Source organism: Phoxinus phoxinus (assembly GCF_949152265.1).
Source record: "Phoxinus phoxinus genome assembly, chromosome: 22".
NCBI classification, from domain to species: domain Eukaryota; kingdom Metazoa; phylum Chordata; class Actinopteri; order Cypriniformes; family Leuciscidae; genus Phoxinus; species Phoxinus phoxinus.
The window spans coordinates 17,383,949-17,408,482 of record NC_136897.1 but is presented as its reverse complement, the minus strand read 5'-3'; the positions used below and the strand labels follow the sequence as shown (position 1 = coordinate 17,408,482).

Here is a 24,534-nt window from a genome sequence, read left to right as displayed (position 1 = left end):
GTCCAGCAATGACACAGAGGAAGATTTTTTTTCTTGTCTTTGACCATAAAGTCCACAATGACACCCAAATGCAGGTCTCTTTTCCATGGGGACAAGCCTTTATATATAAAAACATTTCATAAATATAATTTATTACTGCAAGATGACACAGCTACATTAATAATATGCTATATGACGTGGTCAATCCAATGATAAATAAAAGTGTTTTTACAAGTTATCTTTTTGAGTGTATACATGATCAGACTGTTTACACAAGTTGGCAAATTGGTCATTCCAGACTTATTTATTTTTATTGAAAGGGGATGAATGCCACCAATATGTAATTTTTGTCAGACTCCTTTGTCTATAAAACCTATTTTGTTGAAATGTACTGCTTTTATTGCCACTAGGCAACATTTTTATTCAGAAAGTTCTCTGATGGATGTTTTAAAAAATGTCACCAGGAATAATCCTAAAAAAAATTCTTAAACAAATATTGAAATTAAAAATTGTTATATTGATGCAAGTTGTTTGCGAGTTGTTGATTTTTATTACTAATGTATGTTACCACTATTTGTGCCAGCAATAGGGGAGGGTCATCCAACTTTTTTTAGTCTAGGGGGAGGGTCACCCAACTTTTGTATTCATGAAAACAACAAACTTTCAAAGTGGCTAGTTTTGTGCATATTTTTCCATGTAACTCTCTCAGTCTCGTAGTTAGCAGATGGGTCTGACCCAACAAAAATCAGACGCGAAAGATCAAGTCTAGTTTGGTGCTGTTTGACAGTGCGCGCGCTCAGAAAAAGTGCATCATGTCAGAACAGAACGGATTTAAATCCGATCTTCAATTCTTCAAATAGTTTGCACGTTGGCTCATCTGCAGTGATGCGTGTTGCAGTAGCGTCGTCATATCTGGCTATATAACATGACATATAGCCTATAACACGCTCTCACACGTTTATTTTTATTTTTATTTTTTGGGAGGAGTACAATTTACATATGTGGTTTCAACAACCAGATGCATATACACTTGTCCAGTTTTGTCTGGAATGTGGCCCAGACCTCCCCCCAAAAATTTGACTCTTGACAAGTCATTTCTAAATTAATCCAAGTCCATCCAGACTATTTTGCATTGATATAAATATTTTTTTTTATTGATTATTTATTTATTTATTTATTAGTTTTTGCCAGAAATCCATTTATCACCAAATTCAACACTAGAGTGTCTGAACAGACAACGACATGGCAGTGGCTGCCCATTGTGCCCAACATGCTTTGTACCAAGCCAAATAATGGTCCTTCTATTCCTCCGGTGTGTAGGTTCCTGAGGCTATCTCTAAATGTCAGCGAGCAGGCATCACTGTCCGTATGGTCACTGGAGACAACATCAACACAGCACGTGCCATCGCCACCAAATGTGGAATCCTGCAGCCTGGAGAGGACTTCCTGTGCATGGAGGGCAAAGAGTTCAACCAGCAGATTCGCAATGACAAAGGAGAGGTAAAAAGTTGCTGCACTTTAACTACAGATGTCTGAAGCGACAAAGAAAGTGCTTATTTTAGTGTTGCCTTTATCTTTAGGTTGAGCAAGAGCGTCTTGACAAGGTCTGGCCCAAACTGCGTGTTCTTGCTCGTTCTTCCCCAACAGACAAACACACTCTGGTTAAAGGTGAGATTTTTACGAATACTTGGGTGATATTTTAGTCCACACTTTCACAGCTAACCTCACTGTTTTGTAATTCACCAATGTATTATAATATTTAATTTATAATAATTTATTAAACCCACTGGAGGGGAGTTGGGGTTTCCTCATTATTATGAGCCCCATGTCACATATATTTTGGTTTACCCTGAGGCAGTTCCTGTGTTGTTGTCTTTTAGGCATCATTGACAGCACAGTTGGAGAAACGAGACAGGTGGTGGCTGTGACTGGAGACGGCACTAACGACGGTCCTGCCCTTAAAAAGGCAGATGTTGGCTTTGCTATGGTAAATCATGTATTTTTTTGTTTGCGTGTTTTTCAAATCGTACCGTTACTGCATAAAAGATACTGGTTTAATACAAGCATATTGTGCATTTACTCTTGATTTTCACTAGTCTGTTCATTATCCGTTCATTTCACTGCCTTGTTGCTAATTTGTCTTTTTATTGTGAGAGTTCATTGCAGGGTGAGTGTCTGGCTTGTTCAATGAGGGCTTGTCAGCCAATGTTATACTTTAGCAAAGATTGCTTTAATAAACACAGAGGTTGCATCCTAATCCTTACCCAGTATCTCTTGCTCTGCAGCAAGCCAGAATGCCTCAGGGCATCATCGCGGCATGCTGATAAGTGGCTGACCCCTGCTTGTTGCTCAGATGACCCCACAACTTAAGCAATGATAAAATTAATTTGTGCTTCCAGAAATTTTTTTAATTTGTGCTTCTCACTCAAATACTTATATAGAATGTCTGAGAAGTCTAAGAAGTGTCTGTTTCAAAAGCTGTAGGTGGTGCAATTGTGCAGACTGCTGACTAAAGGACATTAGGTTAAGATGAGGGCAGGCATGGTTAATTGTTTCAGAAATAGACACCCTGAAGCTCAAATATATGGTTTAATTTGGTTCATCATTTTGCTGTGCTGTTTGAGCCTGCATAAATACCTCTTCCGTCTTTTCACCGAATCTTCATTTAGTTGAAATATCTTTATTTAATACCAGGGCCTAATATAAACACTTGACAAACGCCAAATGCGAGTAAAAAGAATTGGTGAGTATTTTAAATGTCAAGAGCCAGTTGACCGGTAAATTTTTTTTACATGACAATTCTATCAGTGCAATGTTGTGAGAACGTGAATGGAAGATGTGAAATGGAAATCAATTACTTAAGCACTGTGTGGGAAGTTTAGTGTGTGCACTAGAGGTCTTCACGGGTCCACTTCAATCCAAAAAACTCGCAAACTAGGAATTCAGGAAATTTAGGCATTAAATCGTCTAAAAATAAAGAGGTCAATAGCTGATTTCTTAAAAAAACAAAGTGTGGAGGGCGATGATAGCAGAGTCACAACTGATGACAAGAGCCCGGGTGCGGGGAGGAACCGAGTGAGCAAAATAATATAATAAATACATATGTTTGTTTGATTATCTAAAAATGAGGGCGGTCAAAATGAGTGCGTTAACGCATGCGATTCTTTCTTTTTTTTCCAATTTTAAAAAAAAATATTTATCGCAGGATCAGTTCTGCCATTCATTGGTGCGCTACAGTAAATGAACACGCTATAATTCATTCAAGTGCTAATAAACCAATCAAGTGCGATAAGACTCAAAAGCAAGAATCTGTACTGGAACTGGTGCTGTACTGATTGACTGTCTGTGGATCTCCTGTCTGTCTGACATGGGAGACACACACACAGGACTCATGTGCACAGAATGCACTTCAGACAGCACGACAGTGACGCGTTGAGTTCTCTTTCACACTTAAACAACAAAAACACAAAAAGGTATGCCAAAATGTTTGCTTGTCGAGTATCATCGTAAGCACAGACTTAAATGAACGCAAAGAGTGGTGAGGACATTCGGATGCGTGTCCGATCCGGATCCTCATCATGTGCTTCAGATCTTAAAGTGACACCAGCCTATTAAACCCGCGCTGCTGTGATACTGTCATTAATGTAAATCAAGGAACAAAAGACGAAGAGAAAATCACTCACTGCTCTTGACTGAATAACTTTTTAAGACTTTAATAAGGATAAATCTATGCTTCATTTATACAGTGAAGACTATCCAGTATTATTTTACATTTAATTACTTTATTAAATGTCGCTACCTGCAAACTTACTTTAATAATGTTTTATTTTATGTTTTATATTTATAATAGGTTCTTAGGTTAGGTTCTAACTTTTTCAACCTTCCTGTTAATGGGATCCATCTCATTCCTGAGAACGAGCCTGCATCTTCAGTCATTAGACTGCTCTGATATTTACACAGACGCTTCTTTATCTTACAGGGAATTGCAGGGACGGATGTAGCAAAGGAGGCCTCTGACATCATCCTTACCGATGACAACTTCACCAGTATCGTCAAAGCTGTGATGTGGGGGCGTAATGTCTATGACAGCATCTCTAAGTTTCTGCAGTTTCAACTGACTGTCAATGTGGTGGCTGTGATTGTTGCCTTCACTGGGGCCTGCATCACACAGGTACATTTAACATCCTCTGATTTAACTTTCTGGGACCTAGCATTTACTTTTTATTTGCCGCAATTATATAATTATTTTGTGTTTTTAGATAGAAACAGATTTTTGAGGGAAGGAAATATAATATTAATTTAAAAGGGATATTTCACTCTTATTTTGTAGAGCACATCAGGTCATTTATAAAAAATAAAGCAAGATGCTACAGGTCAAAAAAAGTACTGAAAAATCATATAATTGTCTGTAAATAATTTGTAAATAAATGTAATTATTTTAGTTGTTTCCTTAGATTATGAGATAAAGATTTGTTATAATTAAAATATAATTCAGACATTTTTAAAAAATAACAAAGGAGAGAATGTTATCCTTGTATGTCTAAAAATCCCCTAAATAAGGACTTAAAAATAGTCATATATGTTCTCAGAGAAATAACCACTAGAGAAGTTCTGGGTTTACTGATAAAACAAATACTGTGGCCATTTAGTGCTGGTGCCAGATTTTGGTTCATCTGGAGCCGGACAGTCTTATTGTGTCCCTGCCTAACTACATTACATATGACAATACTGTAGTAATGTCCTTTCTGTGAAGTCTCACTCCGGTTTGTTGTGTCTGCAGGACTCTCCACTTAAAGCCGTTCAGATGTTGTGGGTAAATCTGATTATGGACACACTGGCTTCTTTGGCTCTGGCAACGGAACCTCCAACTGAATCGCTCCTACTGAGAAGACCTTACGGCCGGAACAAACCACTTATTTCCAGGACTATGATGAAGAACATTTTAGGTCATGCTGTTTACCAACTTATCATCACATTTACTCTTCTCTTTGCTGGTAAGAGGCTTCAGTATTCATGATGATGTTTAGGCAAATTTGATGAATTCAGTTAAAATGAAGTTTTATGGCATTTTGAACTACCGTATTTTCTGGACTATAAATCGCTCCGGAGTATAAGTCGCGTCAGTCAAAAAATGCGTCATGAAGAGGAAAAAAAACATATATATAAGTCGCACTGGACTATAAGTCGTAATTTAGAAATTTATTTCACAAAATCCAAGACCAAGAACAGACATTTAATCTGGAAAGGCAAGTTATTCAACTACACAATAGCACACAGAACAACAGGCTGAATAGGTGTCCGGCATGTTAACGTAACACAGGGTTTCCTGCAGCACTTTAGAACTAAGGCGGCCGCTAAGCAACACACGCCTGCCACCTTAACTATGTCATCAACAAAAAGTATATGAGCGATGGCCGCCGTGTTACTCTGTCCTGTTTAGAGCTTAGATTCTCTGCCCGAGCCCAATATTTCCCGCCGCTATCCTCGGGCCGGGCCCGTGATCTAGAGACGTGCGGCGCGGGACTAGATTTGATGGCCGAGTGCGAGCGTGGGCGGTAGCATAATGCACTCACTATGTGTGTGCGGGCTGTGGGAGAATAAAACGATTAAATAGAAATATCTATGAATAAAACATATAAAAACTAATAAATTGTTATTCATCTGTTGCAGAAAAGCAACAAGAACAACGAGTAAAATAAAATAGAAACGATTTACAGGCCAGAGTTTCTATTTGTAATGTTTGCAGCGTTGAGCGATGTAGCCAATCACAGACATATGTGTTGATTTCTTGAACGCAATGGCCAATCAGAAGCATTTAAGATAGAATCTCCTCACGGCTCAAAACTGACTTTTTGTTCAGTGCTGAATTCTGCATGCTGGCAAATCCTCGGATTATAAAAGATATTATGAAAGATTCATTGTGCAGTCAGCTTCATTGATAATAACAGAGATGTATGAGATCGCGATGAACTGATGTCAGCTTTTTAAGAATTATTAAGAGAGCGCGCGCATAAGATAATTATTTGCGCGCATTCATGGCAAACCATGCACGCAGCCTGCTTGCTTTTATGTTAAATTAACAGTGGATTGTGAATGTTAACATAGATTAGATTCAATTAAAATAATAAAATAACATTATATTATGTATAAACATAAATATGGAATATCATTTAATTACTGCCTGATGAAAATTTTACTATTTCAAAGTGTGCTCGTTTTTTTTCTGAGGTAACAACATTTAACAAAGTCTGTCTAGCAAAAAATGTAAACCACAGCCTAGCCTATATTTCGTTTTGCCAGCACTTTTAGACATCATTCCATTTCTGTTCTAAATGTGAAATAATAAATGTAATAAACGTGTTCCTTATTATGTTTAATTGCCTTAGCCTCTGGTGTTTGCGTGAAATTCTGTTGTCGAGGTGGGGGATTTAAAGCGGTTTATTTCTATACCGGGGGAAATTCTTGCTTTTCAACTACGGTAAGAAAAAATCCATACCGTCCCAGCTAGAGGTGTGCGATATATCGTTTAGACGATAATATCCAAATTGTTGTCTGGACGATATGCAAAATTGGGATATCGAATATTTCATAATTTGTACAATCCGCCCCCCCCAAACATGAAAAGAGCTGAAGGAAGTTAAACAGAAAACAAATAACACTATAACCTTCTAAACTATGATATGTAGTGATTTTAATACTGTATGGGGTTTGTTTGACTGTAAAATATATTTTGTGTTTTTTTTGTAAAAAATCACGATCGTTCCAGATCCACGAGAGTAATTGCTGCTACTAATTTGCAATACAACTACGGAGTTCTTACCTGTGTGTTGTGACGTTTCTTAGGTTGAAGCAATAATCCAAAAACGTTAAGAGTAAAGCCGATGAACGATTAATGAAATAGCTTTTAGAAAAGGCAACATATGCGTTGTTTGCGGAAAACTGAAGTCTGAAATTAAAAAGTTTTTCTTAAATGTCTGTGGCGTCCTCAAGTGGCGAGTTTCGTGATTTGCATCATTAGAAAATTGCGTTGCATAATGATGAGTCCAAAAGATGGAATACATTTTCCCACGAGATCCACCGTAATAGCCTCCGAACAGGGCTTCTTTTAACTTCTAGTAAATGGGTAGTCACATTGTTGTTAGTCTACTAATAGAAGTACTGTTTGCAAATAGGGGTGTAAGTTACACGTATTCGTATTGAACCGTTCGGTACGAGGCTTTCGGTTCGGTACGTATACAAACCGAACGATTCGTTGGACCATTTTTTCCTGCTGACCAAAATCCGCGCTGGCGCGACCACCATAACCTTTCACAACATCAATGGCAAACCTCTGGGCAAACGTAATAAAAGCGGAACGAAACTGCGCTATTATTTTGTGCTTCACGGACACTTTATTAGTTCGGACCATCAATGTCAGTGCAGCGCGAGCCGAATCGTGATGAAGCGACACTGTTATACACCGCGCTAAGAGATCCAGAAAAAAAAACATTTTAATTCGCCACTGAAGTAATAACATCACTGCGAGATCTAGTGAGAAGCATTCACATTTATCTGTTATTAACGGATCAAACGTTGAAACCAGGAGAAACATTTTGCCATGAATGAACTATAGGCTTTAAGTTCACAGATCAGCAACATTCAACATGGATTTAATATAGTAACACTAACTGAAACCATGGAAGTTTGGCAGAAATGGTAAAATGCCTTCAGGTAGGCCTACATCACACATTTTTCCAGCACTTCAAAACTCAAATATTATCATATTTAAATGTTATTTTTAATGTGATGATGACCAAAACATTATTTGTTCATCCTTCAAAGATGACCCCCATTTATAAAACTAAAAGTTCCAAGAAAGTTCCAAAAAAATTTTTTTTTAATAAATAGGAAATTTATCTGGCATTTCTTTCTTTTTGCTGTATCGAAAACGTACATCACTGTATCGTATCGAAACAAACCGTGAATTTTGTGAACCGCCTATTTGCAAAGCACAAAGTTAATTTATTACGTACATATATTGTACTGAAAAAGCACTGTTCTTGTATTACAATAAATATTTAGTACAGTAACTGGGTTCATGTTTAAATCAATAATGTCTCATATCTTTATGTAGGCCTACTAGTAATTCTATACAATGATAGGTCAAATGCAGCAAGTCAAAAGACCAACTGGACCTTCTTTGCCTGTTTGCACACATTTCTTTGAAGGATTGCAAAAAATATCGTCTGAATATCGATATCGAGATATTGGAAAAAAATATTGAGATATTAATTTTTGTCAATATCTCCCACCCCTAGTCCCAGCCCTATAGTAGACGGTAATGTTTTCTCTTGGTTCATCTCAGTCAGTATGAATTCATTTTGATATATAAGTCGCACCTGACCTGACTATAAGTCGCAGTACCAGCAAAACTATTAAAAAAAAAGTGTGACTTATAGTTCGGAAAATACGGTATAGTAAAAACTCCCTGCAGGAAGGGACTGGCTAATTGCATTTTGTGTATGGGATTGATGTGATGTATGGTTGCTTAGCAACCAGCGTTTATATTTGCAATATTCAAAGCATCAGAATTTGCCTCAAGCACCCATATGTTTTACCATGAAATGGTTTAAAGTATTGGACATTATAGGGAAACATTTTATAGAGAAAAATGGGTCTGAGGGTTTACATGTCATCTCTGGACATGGCTTTTCTAAAATATCCATATGGAAAATTTAAATATTTGAGTTCTTGTAGATCTAGAAATGAAAATGTAAGACCATTATTGCAACTCTGTAGACTCTAATGTTAACAAAAGCTACAGGCAGTCACCGTCTTGTTTTCTTATTCTCCTTTTTTTACTCTTATTTTCTCTTACCAATAAATGCAAAAAAGATGCATTAAAAAATGCATTAAGATGTATTTGTCAAACATATATTGTATTTTTTTAGTTTTTTTTTTTTCCATGTTAGGCTTTCATGTTAAAATACATTAAGTTTTGGGCCTCCATCCCAATAATTTCATTGTGAAAACCTGCCAGTAGTAGAGAGCCTATCTGTAAATCCTGGTATTATACTGGTCTTTGTTCCCTACAGTGTGATAGATCATATCAAAGACTACCTAAAGCATGTCATAGTGCTTCAGGAGACTTTTATTTTATGAACAGTGACATATTTGTTAGGGATGTGGCTCCGATACTGCCATTTTTGTCGGATCGGGTATCGGTCAGACGAGGCCGATCCAGATCCGATATTGTGTGTATACTATTCTGTTATTGTTAAGCCCCACAAAAGGCACAACAATATTGTAGAACAAGTGTTCTGAAGCCATTATATAGTAATGTGAGATAAAAAAATGTATATTTAAGTAATTCAATTCAAGATCACGTACACTTTTCCCTCCGCTGCGGCTGTCAATCATTCTTCATTTAGCATTCAAACAGTGCGTCGCGTTCGGTTACGACAGTAACACGATGAAACTCTCTCCAAGATGATTTAATGTTACTATTATTATACTTGATCTGTAGATAAAGGACTATGGTTTCGCATAAAACAACTTTATCTTGGTGGACTTTATTGCTGTAACTTAATCATGTTACTTTCTACCGGGTGTCTGTTAGATCACAACACCAAAGTAGAGTCAGAGCACTATACTTGTTCTTCACGCACACAGTAACTGAAATTTAAAACCGTTAAAAGAAAAGGCTCAATAAACTCTTGCATAGATACTGTTTAATACACTATGCATCAATATGTCTTTCCTTTTGCTTTGAACTTTTCAATGCGGACTCGAAGCGATGCGCGCTGTGACTCCATGTTGCTTCAAGCACATCATTCTGCGCTCGGGATGCGCATAAGCGCTGTGTGCCGCACTGTATTGGAGCCTTTTATATCATGACGCAATGAAAGATTATTAATAGCGTTTCTTGTTCTGTCCTATCTATCTTTTTTTTTTTTTTTTTTTTTTTTTACCTTTATTTAACCAGGAAAAGTCCCATTGAGTTAAAATAACTCTTCTCCCAGGGAGTCCTGGCCAAGATAGGTGGCCAAAAAGTTAATAAAGCAAATAAAAAAAAGACAGGACAAAAAATGTCATACTACACAACAAATCTCTATACATAGACTATACATATACAAACAAAACATTGTTTAACTTAAGTAAATACAAACATATAATTTAAAAGGGTACCTAGTTTAAAAAAAATTACACCGTTCAGTCAAAGTTGACTTTAAAAGGTTTTTAAAAATATTAATAGATGGAAGTGATTCTAAATTTAAGGTGTTTTGGAGTTCATTCCAGACATTTGGTGCATATGATGAAAAAGCTTTTTTTTTTTTTACCAAATTCTGTTTTTGTTGATGGGATAATTAATTTTTTTTTTTTTGACGACCTTGTTCTGTAAACACTGTTTTGGTAAGTAAGTAAATTTGAAATGTGAATGGGTAATTTACCCATTAGTGCTTTGGCAATATAAATCACACATGTTGCTGCCTCATTAAACAGCTGTGCTATACATTTAAAACATGTCTCAATTTTATAGTAGGCTATATATAAAATAATTTATCTTTTTGTTTTCTTGTTTTTCATGAATGTATTTTACAACAATACAAAGAGCAATGTGTAACGTTTGGTGTTACACTTATTGTCTCTTATTTGTTCCCCACTAAATGTTTTTTTCACTAAATGTTCAGATTTTATACAATTATTGTGCACTCGTGATTTTTCTAGACTAAATTTTACTGCTGAATTATCCACTAATCTAGTTTATAATAGCATTTTTGTCATAGATTGTGATCATATTTTTTTTTCTCGTTTTTTTTTTTTCTTTATAATGAAGTTGTCTGTATTAAGTAGATTGTGTTTAACACACAAAAGAGGGATTATCAGTTCAACACACAGTTATAGAATTTTATTTTTTTAAACTACGCTGGTATCGCATACTAAGAATACGAAGATACTAAGAATTTTTGGGATCGGATCGATTCTGAAAAAAAAAAATGATATCGGTGCATCCCTAATATTTATTGCTAATTCCTATCAGTGCTCCTCCTGAAATACAACACTATGCATTTTGAACTTTCACATCACTTGTTTACAGCAAACATTTTTCTGTCCCCAAAGGTGAGAAGATCTTTAGCATTGATAGCGGCCGGAACACCCCTCTCCACTCCCCGCCATCTGAACACTACACCATCATCTTCAACGTTTTTGTCATGATGCAGCTCTTCAACGAAATCAATGCCCGCAAGATCCATGGAGAGAGGAACGTGTTTGAGGGAATCTACCGGAACCCCATTTTCTGCCTCGTCGTACTGGGAACCTTTGCTCTGCAGGTACATATTTTTATCAAATTAGTTTTTATATATATACATATACTAAACATAAAATAAAATTTCATTAAACAGTAGTTTACTGAACAAATTGTGTCTGTCTTTAAATTAATTCATTTATAATACATTTTCTATTTATTCTTAGAAATGTAATTGTTTTTACTCCAATTCCTTGTTGAAATTTAATCATTTACACACTGGCTGTCATTTTCATGAGATAATCTTTAAACATACATTCAATTATCAAGACATCAGTAACAGGTTAAGTTAGATATAATGAATATATAGGCTAATATAGTGCGTAAATTCAGCGAAAGAGTTTCTCTACCTGACTAACAAGCTGAATTACTTGCTTGAGGTAATTTTAATGCCACATGACATTGTTTACAAGCTGTTTTACTGATGTCTTTCTGCCGTTGAAATCGCTGATTGGTCGATTACATGAAATATAATACGTTTCAGTAAGTTGTACTGTATCTTTCAACATACCTTCAGATGTTCATTCATGTTTATTAAGAAGAGATGATTGTGTTTACTCGTGTGCTGAGGCTTAAACTGAGGCGCCTATATACTATATAGTAATCTGTCACGCCACATTAAAAAGAGTCTAAAACGTCACTATAGAACTAGTAACGAAAGAACTTTGAGTCTCTTCATTGAAGCTTATTGTATTATATATAGTATAGTAGATTTTTTTGTATAATGGATATACTGTTTGACTGTGCTTCAGTTGCTTCTGCATTATAAAAGCAAAAAAAGCTACCTGAGGCCATATGTTACAACTATTTTCACCATGACTCGTTGCTTATTGCTTTACTACAGTATAGCTGGACTAATGGAATACACCTTGTTACAGATCATCATTGTGCAGTTTGGAGGGAAGCCATTCTCTTGCACAGCCCTCAACCTCGATCAGTGGCTCTGGTGTGTGTTTATCGGGGTTGGTGAGCTGCTCTGGGGCCAGGTAAGGCAAATTCTTACAGTTTGTCATTATTTATCACTAATCCGTAACTCTAGCCTTAACAAAATCAGTAAAGACTAAAAATCTGAGTAAAAACTAGCATTCTAGCAAGTTGGATTAGATTTACAGGTGACAAAAGTCACAAAAGAGAGTGAATCCACAAGCTTGTCAGTGGTGAAATAATGAAAACATCACTATGCACAAAGCAGAATGCACATGCGTGGGTGATGTGGAACATCTTTAGTTCTCTCTTCAATCCCACCGGAAGGGCAGGGGAGGGGAGGGGGAGGTGAAGCTGTGTGCGAATTCAAACCTGTGGGAGGGAATGAAGGAGGCTGGCTGGCAGACAGCAACTTGCTGCACAATTCCAGAGAGTGGTTGCTGCCATCTCAAAGTTCAGCTCAGAAAGAAGAGGACAGAGAGGTGTGAGCATCAACCCCGCAGCACATGAAAGGTCCTCTGCCTCCATTTAGCCATGCTTACAGTATATCTAAAACTCTGTATGCAGGACTGACGCATTATGTTAGGTCATCAAAAGGCCGAGGAAGTTATCAAGTGCGGATAAAGTCTTTAAAGCTGCAAGCAGTCTGCTCCTTCTGGCAGTTGCATCACACATAAGCCACTTCCTACTGGGTTTCTCAGCTGATGTTTGTGCATGCAAGCATTTGTTTGTGCGCATACACGCGTGTGGCCTCACCAACCAGATACTGGGAACTTGATGCATAGAAGAGAGAATACACACTACTTCTTCTCCGTGTTTAAGTTGTCTCGTGATGTCTCGTTTCAAACAGCATTAACAGAGCCACCTACATGGGGGATTGGAAATAAATATCTGGAGCTATTTTAGAGCTATCATAGGTGGGAGAGACTCGCATCTGTTTGTGTATGTGTGTGTGTCTGTATTGGAAAGCCCCTTTGAAACTAGTTTTATAATTTAAAGAGGTTAAATTACAGTGAGACTCTTAGCAGAAACTGTCTACATTTAAGCTTAGGGCGCCAATGTCTTTTGAACAGTATAACAGCATGATTTAATTTCATTCAAAGCAGTATTCATCTGACAAAAATTATAATGATTTCAATCAGAGTAACAGAATTAAATTTGAAGAGATAAATTATACATTTATACTAAATACAACTAATAAAACACCCTTGTTGATATAACTGAATTGAAAACTGGGATTCAAATATTTAATATAACCATTTCATTGAAATGAATGAATTATCCTAAAAGATATGATTCACTTAAAATTAATCGACTTAAAATACACACTCTGTTTGATGAGCTGTAGTTGCCATAACTTGACCCTGTTTTTTTGGTGTTTTTTTTCTTCATCCTCCTCCAGTTTGTCACTGCCGTCCCTACCCACCGCCTCAAGTTCCTGAAGGAGGCCGGTCACGGAAACGCCGAAAGGGACAACTCTAATGCGGTGCTAACCGAAGGTGCTGATGAAATTGACCACGCTGAGATGGAGATGCGCAGGGGGCAGATTCTGTGGTTCAGAGGACTCAACCGAATCCAGACTCAGGTAAGCTGGCTCTTTGGTTCTACTTTCCTTCTCGTTCCTTCCAGCAATTGTCCCAGGAGAGAGTATTAATGGCTTAAATTCAACAGCAGTAGTACACACATCTACCATTGGAAAAACATCTTTGCTCTTTGGCAGCTTACTGCTGAAATACTTGAGGTTTATTGGTGTTTTAGATCTAACTTTGATACAATTATTTGACGCTTATATCCTTTCTCAATGTTTAACTATTGCAATGCCACTTTGTTCAAGGGTACCACAATTTGGAGAGAAAAAACACAAAAAAAACTACAACCTACTGTTGAAAAAAATGCAGAGAAAAATATAACACTGCTGGATTATTAATTATATAATATATGGTTTTGATAAAGAAAAATATAACAGGAATATGACTGTCTCAAATAACCCAATCATATTCAATGTCGGGCATTGCTGTTTGAGCTGAAACTAAAGTGCTTTGCAATCGGGTTAATAAACTCAACGAAACGCATCCTATATGAGATTAATCAAGGGCCGTATTCACAAAACATTTTATCTTACCAATAAGAGTTCTCCTAAATAGCAGAAAAAGTTCTTAGGTTGACTGGTTTACTCTCACCTATCAACTTTTACTGAGGAATAGAGAGAAGTCTTAAGCTAAGAGAAAGGGTGGAGTTGACCTTTTTGCTATGGATGATGTTAACACGCTTACTAACAATGCACACAGTGATTGGCTGATGGGGGATGGGTCTCTGTCTGTGATTTAATGGGTCTCTGTCAATGCATGCTAGAAATAGAACCGACGCCTATTTTTCACGCGACACGCAAGCGTGTTGGAAGCATTTCCAGACAAAATAGAATAGGAAAAGATGTTTATATGTAATTTTGACTCTAATACATACTAATAAATGGCATTTTGATGTTTGAAAGTCTCTCGGTTTTGACATAAATGCAGATGTAATTTGTAATTTAAAAAAATGATAATAAATAATTATCTATTTTGAGCTGAAATTTCAGACACATTCTAAGGATACTATAGATTTATATGAAAAGGGGCATCATATGTCACCTTTAAGAGTCCTCTTGACTACCCACTAACTTTTCACAGATTTAGGAGCTGGTTTTAGCATTAAAATGCTTTGTGAAATACTCGTAGAGGAAAAATTTTAGAGTCCTGAAATTAGGACTGACATGCCCATTATTTGTAAGAGTTTTTCCTAAATCAGCAAGTTAAGAGCTACTTTTAGCCTTAAGATATTTTGTGATTACGGTCCCAGATATAAGCAACATCAAAGTAACATTACAACTTACAAAAGGACACGAATGCGCACATGAACTTGACCGTGCTTGTCTGAATGTATATCTCCCGATGTGGATACGCTCTTCCCGTAACAACGCGCTGAATCACGGACAAGTAAAGCACAAAGAAGTGATGACATTCTATTACAACATTCTATTCTCGTTATAATGTTATGTATATGACAGATTAGTGCTGCACATCTTGCATTTAACTGTATTTCCATGATCAAAGTGATTTCAGGCAGCACTGTGCACTTTTAAATCCATAGTTTTCACTTTATTTTGCTTGTCTGGACATCATGCTGTTCCTAACGCTAAAGGCTGATTTATACTTCTGCGTCGGACCTACGCCGGAGCCTCTACGTTGTAGGCAACGTGTTGGTTTTAATTTATACTTCTGCGTCGTTGTCCGCATGGACGCGCAATTACACATGCATGTGAAACCTGAGGGAGGGGTTCAAGTAGACCAATCACAGCAATTGCGTCCGAGTAGAATTGACGCATTGTTACATTTTTGGAGAGGTGCACGTCAGGGTACACACAGCCTGCGACGTAGCTACAGCGGGAGTTCGACACAGAAGTATAAATTGGGCTTAACCAGTCAGACCTCAGGTACCGCCCAAAATGCTGCAATAACCAATCAGAAAAACAAATGGTCATGGCAATCATCGTTTTCATGATTGATTGGTGCTGTCACGTCCGAGTACTTGTGCACATTTCTAGTACATACAGAAAGAAATTTGAAAATTACACAATACATTATTTGTTTAGCTAAATTAAAAAATATGGATCAGTGTTTGATCTATTTTGCCCAATTTCAAAATCAGAATTTGCTGATCTGAATAAATTGGATCAGATCACAACAGCAGGTACGTTGCTCAGAATAGCATTATTAGTGAACATTCTGGACAGCCAGTGGCTGTTTTTATGTAGAAATCACCCTAGTGGCCTTCAAGCTTCTCCATGGGTTCATTTGTGGAAAAGCAAGTCTCTTAAGACTGAGCAGGGACTTGTGAGTTGCTTTGGTGGCCCAGGTTGAAAAGCAGCATGTGCCCTGGAGATGACACTCTTAAAAGGCCAGTGGAGCAGCCAATGTTTCTCTGACTATATGCACAACCTGCCTGGAGATATCAGGGGACTTTGCTCACAGGGACTTGGATACAAATCCTTTTCACTCTGTCTTTGGAAATGAAACATTCGCTCGCTTTCATCTGAAGATGTGCAAGTAAACGACTGGGAACTGGCTTTTTTTATGGAGGCCGTGTGGGAGGATCTCCTTTCACTTACCATTGCCTTCATACATTACACAGTGTTGCTGCTTACAAACAATGAGTGGATTCAGTGAGAGGGTTCACAGATGTATTTATCTGGATCCTCCAGGAGTGTCTGTGTGTTGGTGGGCGATCATTCTGAGAGGGTGTTCTATTAAGAATATTCTATATAAAACACTATGGTAAACCACCCACTGAAGATTGTCAATGCATTCCACAGGCAATGATTTATTCCCCTAGATTTGCTTCCCTTCACTCCTAGCTTTGTTTTTGTTTTGTATCATTAAGAGATATGTAATCTGCCTTTCAGCAATGCACCAGGTCATGGGGAAATCATGTTGCGATTAGGGATGTCAATTTTAAAAAATTCCCATGATCGATCGTCGTTTAAATTAACGATCAATTAATCGATTAATCGTTAGCCTTAATACAGCAATATACTGCTGCAGTGCATGGCCAACAGCGTGACAGGGTCTGCTAATCCTGCTCAGAATGTGTGAGTGGACGGTGCTCTCCCTGAACAACGCACTGAAGACGGCAACTAAACCCAATGCATTCACAACGATTTAATACAATAGTGTTCTCATGTTATATAATGTCAGTCCCAAATTATTCATCTTTATTATTAGTCGTGCATTTCTGTTTGAGCTCCGCGCGCTGAATGAATAGGCTACCGTTAAAATGGAGCACTTAGTTTGCTAGCGCACTTTCTGTCACAATTAGGATATTATTTTTTATTTTATTTTTTTTTCTCTGTCTCTGTCTCCCTCTGTCTGTCCTTCCCCTCCCCGTCACTCCACCAGTCTCTCTCTCTCTCTCTCTCTCTCTCTCTCTCTGTGTTTGTGTGTGGGGCTGGGTGTCTGTTACAGTGACAAGATTTTAACCTTTTCATTGCTGCGTGCAAATTTCTGCCTGCATTAAAAGATAAAGAAATCTCTTGGCTTGTCTTTTACACACACACACACACACACACACGCACGCATTGCAATCTTGACATCGCAGTATGTTCATTATAGCCTTAATAAAATAGTCAACCTAACATATAAAAATTACACTGCTCTGTTTAAATAGTCAGTTGTACAGTTCGTGCCGTTCACAGTAAGCACCACCCCACTGTGATGTTTCAAAGCACATTTTTGCGCATTTGAAGAGGATCATTTTTCAATATTGGAACGTGAGTGAAATACAAAGCCTATAATAAAGAATAGTTTAGCATCCAAAATTTTTAATATATATATATATATATATATATATATATATATATATATATATATATATATATATATATATATATATATATATATATATAATATTATTATTATTATTATTATATATAGAATAATAATATACATGTTAAAAATAGGGAGGGGGAAAAAATATACACACATACGGTATATATATATATATAATTTTTTTTCTTATATGTGCCCTCGATGTGCACTTTTGCAGAACCCACACTGATGCAAGCTCTAAAGCAGACTTCTTCTCGACAGTCAAAGCAGAGTTACGTTATTGCCCGTTGTGCACAGGAACCCTAAAGGCACCGGGGTGGCGGATTTTTATATATATATATATATATATAAATAAATAAATATAGCTGCAAGCAGCGATGGAGGGCCCAAGCCGGTGGTACCGTCTTCCTGGTGCCTTTAGTGCAACTAAAGGCACCGGGGTGGCGGTGCCACCGGCTTGGGCCCGTAATCGCTGCTTGCAGCTATATTATATATTTGCATTCTATGTATAAAATCCTACACTGTTTTGTTTCAAGTAACATCAGTTATCTGTTTTTAGATATTTTGTACTAGACAAGACATACTTAAGATTTTGTTTAAATCTGATTGTTTTATTTTATTTTTCATTTTAAATTATTCTAATATAACCACCTTCTATATATTGTTCCCATATTAACATGAATGTTTCAACAGTCTTAATTTAAATTGTATACTTTTGATGTCGTATGTTGTGTCTAATCTTATTTTGTCTTCTGAGCAAGTCAGTTGGACAGTAATGTGTAAAGGGGAGGAATAGTTTTAATGTGTGTGTGCCCTGGATACGTCCAGACCCCCTGTGGTTCCAGATCACCATCTCTACTAAATCTACCAAGCTTCCCTCCAAGCCTAGATGAAAAAGAGGCCAAAGTCTTCCTGTCCTTTTTCTTTCCTCCTCCCACCCTTCACTCTTATTCCTGATTAGGAGCCAGTGAACTGACCGCAAAAACACTACTCTACTAATTAGCTCCTTATCTCCCCCACTTCATTTCCACCATCCCACTTTCAAAATCCTCATGGATTTCTATTTTATATCTGTCATGCATGGTTAGTGGTACACAAAGAAAGAAATAATTGGCACAAGTACGATTCAGACTCATCAGTACTTTATAGAACTAGTTCCCTTTGTGCTCCCTTTCTTTTTCGCGGACACCTTCAAGCCTTTCCTTTCTCCTGAAAAAAAAAAGTAGCTTCTTACATAAAACTTTCCTTTTTATCTTCCTGTGCCAGTCTTTCTCCTGCCAGACTGACCTAGTACTAACTGAACTTTTCATTTGTGGGGTTGAGGGGATGTTCTCTTTTTCCCTTTCAAATAACAAATTTATCTGCTCTAACCACTCCTTTTGGCCCTTGGTCTTTGTTTTACTCCCTTTCCCTTTCTTCCTCTTCCCCCTCGTCCTCTCCCTGTTCTTTGCAGATGGATGTGGTTTATACATTCCAGACAGGCCAAACGGCGGTGCCTGGGGCCCTGCGTCGCCAGCCCTCCGTGGTCAGCCAGCAAAACGACGCAAAAACTGTTTCTAGCCCCACCCATGTAGGGATTTCCTCTTCCTCCCTGTCCGCCAACTCTGCTGCAGCTGCTGGGCCGCCCGCCCCTGCTTCCTCTTCTACTACAGGCAGTGAGTGCCACATAACACAAACTAGCACTGCCATTGCATGATGGCCATTCTGAATGCTTTCATGACCTGCCTGTTAACCTCCAGTAAACCAATAACCACCCTTTTTTAGACCACTCTTCCTCTCTCTTATTAATTTTTTTCCCAATCGGTCCTTCACAATCTCTCAACTAAAGCTCCTCCTCTGCATTATTTCTGTCTCTCTCTCATTCACTTTGCATTTTTCCCAACGCCTGAACCTGTGCATCATGTGTGATTTGAATATGGATGGCCTTGCTGTTGTCTGCATGTGAGTTACCAGTGCCAGGATTTTTGTAGGGTGGCCTAACATCTAATGTAATTATTTCTCCTAATAAAGGGAACTAAATAGTTTTTTTTGTACATATATATAAGAGGTAATGGCTATTAGTTTTTTTCCATCCTCTTACATTTTTTTCCTTTTGCTATTTTCGGGGTAAACGGACATGCTAAATAAATGTCCAGCCGTGAGTCCATATTTATATATATTTTTTGTCTCAAGATTTGATTTTATATAATTTTTATTATATATATTTATTTTTTAATTGATGCTCAGTTTGCAGCAGCACTATGTCCTAACTACCCCTTACTCAATGGTTAAAACGATATTCCAATAAAATCCGTGTAAGAGTTTTGACCATTAGCAATTTTGTGCATCAGAACATTTTGACGGATGCTAGGTAATGATTTTTGATGCATTTCACTGTGTAATCCCATCGACAGTGATATCTAATTGGCCAAAATCAAATATGATGAGAAATATCCACACAATGGGCCACATTCATGAAATACAAACAGGATTAAAGTTTGTCCATCTTTCATAAAAACCTGTTCTTAAATAAACTTTGAAATTCATTGCAACAACTTTTGCAAAAATGGTTTTACAAACAATTTGCACAGAAATGTATTCTATTAATGAATTATTCCCTATGATTTTATTAATTGGAATTGTTGTGCCCTTGAATTGTACTATGGTAAGAGGATGCCACATATAGGATTGTTTTAAATGAAGTGAGCATCTGAATCCCTTCACGAAGGACCCTCTCTACACTTTAAATTTTGCAGTGTTAAAAGGATAGTTCACCCAAATACAGTATGAAAATTATCATTAATTACCCTACTGTTCCAAACCCGTACAACTTGCATTCTTCTTCAGAACACAAATGAAGATCCCTCCGTTGACAGCTACACAACTACCACTTATCTATAGAAACATTTTAAGTGTCTACTTTTAAATGGTCTAACTCGAGACAAAAACAAATACCGTATTTTCCGGAGTATAAGTCGCATCAGTCAAAAAATGCGTCATGAAGAGGGAAAAAAACATAAGTCGCATTTATTTAGGAATTTATTTCACAAAATCCAAGACCAAGAACAGACATTTAATCTTGAAAGGCAAGTTATTCAACTACACAATAGCACACAGAACAACAGGCTGAATAGGTGTCCGGTATGTTAACGAAACACATTAACAGTTATTCAGCTATACTATAGCATAAAGAACATACCTGGGAGGCTGAATAGGCTAAATTAAGATAAGCCAGCGAGTCCAGCAAGCAAGTTACCGGTAAGCAAGTTCATCAAGCTACCGCGATCTCATTCCACAACACTGAATCCATTTAATTCTTCATCCTCGGTGTCGCTTCTGAACAACTCCGTCAACTAGAGCGCCCTCTCGCGGCTGTAGACAGTCATGTTTTCTCTTGGTTCATCTCAGTCAGTTTGAATTAATTTTGATATACAAGTCGCACCTGACTATAAGTCGCAGGACCAGCCAAACTATGAAAAAAAAGGTTTATAGTCTGGAAAATATGGTATATAAACAAAAGTTTATGTAGCCTAATCTGTATGAAAAGAGAAATGTCCAGTCATTCTTGTTCGCTTATTACCGCTAATGTGAAAATGCCTACTGACAGCACGCACTATTAATACGGTAATGGTCTGAGGCGATCCATGTAAAGTTGAAGCCCACATCAACTCGATAAAACGAATCACATTTAATCAGATTAATTTACTTCACATTGTTTTGAGATGCGGTGAGAACTAATCCTGGAAGAATTTACCTCAGAAAAAGAACGTGACTGGTTTTGGTTTCATTTTGAGGAGCTACTTGATCCAGCGGAGGATATAATTTCTGACGAGTAAGTTATTTATTCTTACTTACATTATAAAACGTGCTATTTTTTACATAAATGTACATATTTACTAGTTTGGCTTGTCCCAAACCATATTGCTATGCTGAAATGAGTGAAATCGAATGAAATATGTTGAAATAAATGTATTTGATATAAGCAATGTATTAAACTAGGATGAAAATGTATAGTAATATAAGGTAAATTGAATGTTTAGACAAGATTGTATTGGACTATTTTTGATAGTTTATGAAGTGTTTACTGTAAAATACTGCCTCATCAATGAAGCTTTTCATGAATTTCTGCTTAGATGTAGATGTTTTGAACGTACTAAGCAAAAAGTTTCTATGATAATATAATATAAAAATTGTGTACTATGTACTCTGTTACGATAATTTAAGCATGTATGACATTACAAAAATCATGTTTTCTGTTATGAGTGGACATTATATTAATGTTAATCCTATATTTGCTGTTGCTATGATCCTGTTATCAGCATGCTCACAGATGTTTTATATGTATTTTTTTTTTTTTATACAGATAAGAATGACAGTGACCAGATACCGGCCTGCATGTGAACCTGGACCACAAACTCTCATATGACTCTTCGAATGTTTGTTTTTCTTTATTTTTTCCCCCCTGAGAGTGTTGTCTCAGTTTTGTGCACAAAAATGCTCAGGCTGCCAGGGCAAATGCTAAAGGTCACAGAGTCAAATGGACAAATGTGAGCATCAGTGAGCTGTACAGCTACATTGGACTGATATTATATGTGAATATGGTGAAGGTGAGCTCACTGACTGTATGCATTGGAGATAAAAGCTTACCTGCTTCCAAACACCAGGTATGTTTACTTGTTTGATTTGTTTCCAGGTATGACTATCAAAATGCGCCTTTGACCCTATATTATATTTGGATTATATTGTTAACTACTAGATTATAAATAAACTACAAACAAAAAACAAAAAAAAGTGTTTTGTCCTCAATTTTTTTCTTAAAGTTTAAACTACTGTCACATTCTTCATTGATAGGGGAGGGGTCATTGTCTCCACAGGTGTGAATTACACCATTATTCATGATCATCTACTTCTTGCATATGGCCGTTCAAAACAAAGTGTACTAAAAGATGTAAATCAATATATTGTTTTATGTGAATGCGTGCAAGATGATTTCCACACCATTTTGTGACAAATTATTGTCTACAAGATACAGTACTTAAAAGTCTTGTGAACAAATGTTTGTTTTATGCCCTTCTTTCAGTGTCTTAAAATTGTAGTTTTTTCAACAACCACGCATAAACAATATTTTCTCAAAATTATCCTTTACTCTGCACCGCGGAGGGAGTAAGGGTCATAGTAATGCTCACCTTCATATGGAATTTTCCCTCTTTCTCCTTTCTGGCTCACTCTCTCTTTTTAACACCAGCCCTCTCCCTCTTTTCACAACTGCTTTCACACACTCGCGCACACCTCTCTCTCTCTCTCTCTCTCTCTCTCTCTCTCTCTCTCTCTCTCTCTCTCTCTCTTTCCCTTTCCTTTGCAGCCCCGTTTCTGTCTCACTCTCATGCTTTCAGCTCCTCTCATCACACCTTGTCTTCTGCTCTGACACTTTATACTCATCTTTCTCCATCTTTCTTCATTGATATTCTAGAAGAAGCTATGATTGAGGGACAGTTTTTTCCCTGCCTTCCTTATTTAGATTTCCTTTTGCATTACACATTAAAAATGTGTGTGTGTTAGGCAGAAATGTGGTGTTTTTAGCGTGTTGCTCTGCGTTTGCTAGATCATCTTTAGGTGGTTGTCTCAAGTCAAAAGAGCCTACTCGCAGTTTTTAGAATTAATTTATTTAGTAGTTGTTCATACATTCAATTCAATTCAAGTTTATTTGTATAGCGCTTTTCACAATACACATTGTTTCAAAGCAGCTTTACAGAAAATGCATTTCAAAAATATACATACAAAAATACAGTTAGTTAATCATGAAATTTAGGGCATAACATATCGCCGGCGTTGGGTCGTCTCTTCACAGGCGTCGAGTCGTCTCATCACAGGCGTTGGGGCATCTGAAGTCTCCATGAGAGGCTGGATACATAACTGGAGCTGACGAACTCTATTTGAGTTATCTCGGGACAGGCGTCCCGAGATAACAACAAAAAAGGCAGATGGGAAATAATTAGCGTAGCTGCTGTTCTTAATATGAATGCATTTGATCTGATTTAACTGTAGTATAAAAGGTATGAGATGCATCATGTGAATGCTTGGCTAAAGAGATGCGTCTTTAATCTAGTTTTAAACTGGGAGAGCGAGTCTGAGCCTCGGACAGTATCAGGAAGGCTATTCCAGAGTTTAGGAGCTAGATGTGAAAACGCCCTCCCTCCTTTAGTGGACTTAGATATCCTAGGTACGACCAGAAGCCTCGAATTTAGCGATCTTAAAGAGCGCGATGGAATATATGGCGATAGAAGATCTCTTAAATACACAGGAGCTAAACCATTTAGGGCTTTATAGGTCAGTAACAATACTTTGTAATTGATACGGAACTTAATAGGTAACCAGTGTAGAGATGATAAAATTGGTGTTATATGATCATATTTTCTTGACCTAGTAAGAACTCTAGCAGCTGCATTTTGGACTAACTGTAGCTTGTTTACTGAGGATGCAGGACAACCAGCTAATAGAGCATTACAGTAATCTAGTCTCGAGGTCATGAATGCATGAACTAACTTTTCTGCATCAGAAACTGATAGCATATTACGTAGCTTAGCAATGTTTCTAAGGTGGAAAAAGGCTGTTCTTGTGACATTTGAAATATGATTTTCAAAAGACAAGTTGCGGTCTAGTATAACACCCAGGTCTTTTACTGTAGAGGATAAAGTAACAGGACGTCCATCTAGATTAAGGTTGTATTGTAAGAGGTTTTGTGGGCAGTTTTTTGGACCAATCAGTAATACCTCCGTTTTTTCTGAATTTAATAGAAGAAAATTACACGTCATCCAATATTTTATATCTTTAACACACTCTGTCATTTTAGATAATTTAGTGTTATCATCTGGTCTAGATGAAATATATAATTGAGTGTCATCAGCATAACAGTGGAAACTTATTCCATGTTTTCTTATAATATTACCAAGTGGCAGCATATAAATTGAGAATAGCAGGGGGCCTAATACAGATCCCTGCGGC

At 37.2% G+C, this 24,534-nt stretch overlaps 1 protein-coding gene across 7 annotated transcripts in view; it reads left to right on the top strand.

The window, feature by feature from the left end:
- The window catches only part of atp2b4 (ATPase plasma membrane Ca2+ transporting 4), a 125,154-nt gene that overhangs the window by 96,108 nt on the left and 4,512 nt on the right, over positions 1–24,534 (top strand). For 4 of the 7 annotated variants that reach the window (XM_079598102.1, XM_079598103.1, XM_079598100.1 and 1 more), the window contains 8 exons: positions 1,300–1,479; positions 1,560–1,647; positions 1,860–1,966; positions 3,959–4,150; positions 4,760–4,973; positions 11,080–11,291; positions 12,145–12,252; positions 13,593–13,775. In XM_079598102.1, coding sequence (XP_079454228.1) covers positions 1,300–1,479; positions 1,560–1,647; positions 1,860–1,966; positions 3,959–4,150; positions 4,760–4,973; positions 11,080–11,291; positions 12,145–12,252; positions 13,593–13,775 — 1,284 coding nt within the window. Of the gene's footprint in view, positions 1–1,299; positions 1,480–1,559; positions 1,648–1,859; positions 1,967–3,958; positions 4,151–4,759; positions 4,974–11,079; positions 11,292–12,144; positions 12,253–13,592; positions 13,776–19,006; positions 19,209–24,534 lie in introns of all 7 variants that reach the window. The other 3 variants (XM_079598105.1, XM_079598104.1, XM_079598106.1) reach the window with 2 other exon arrangements.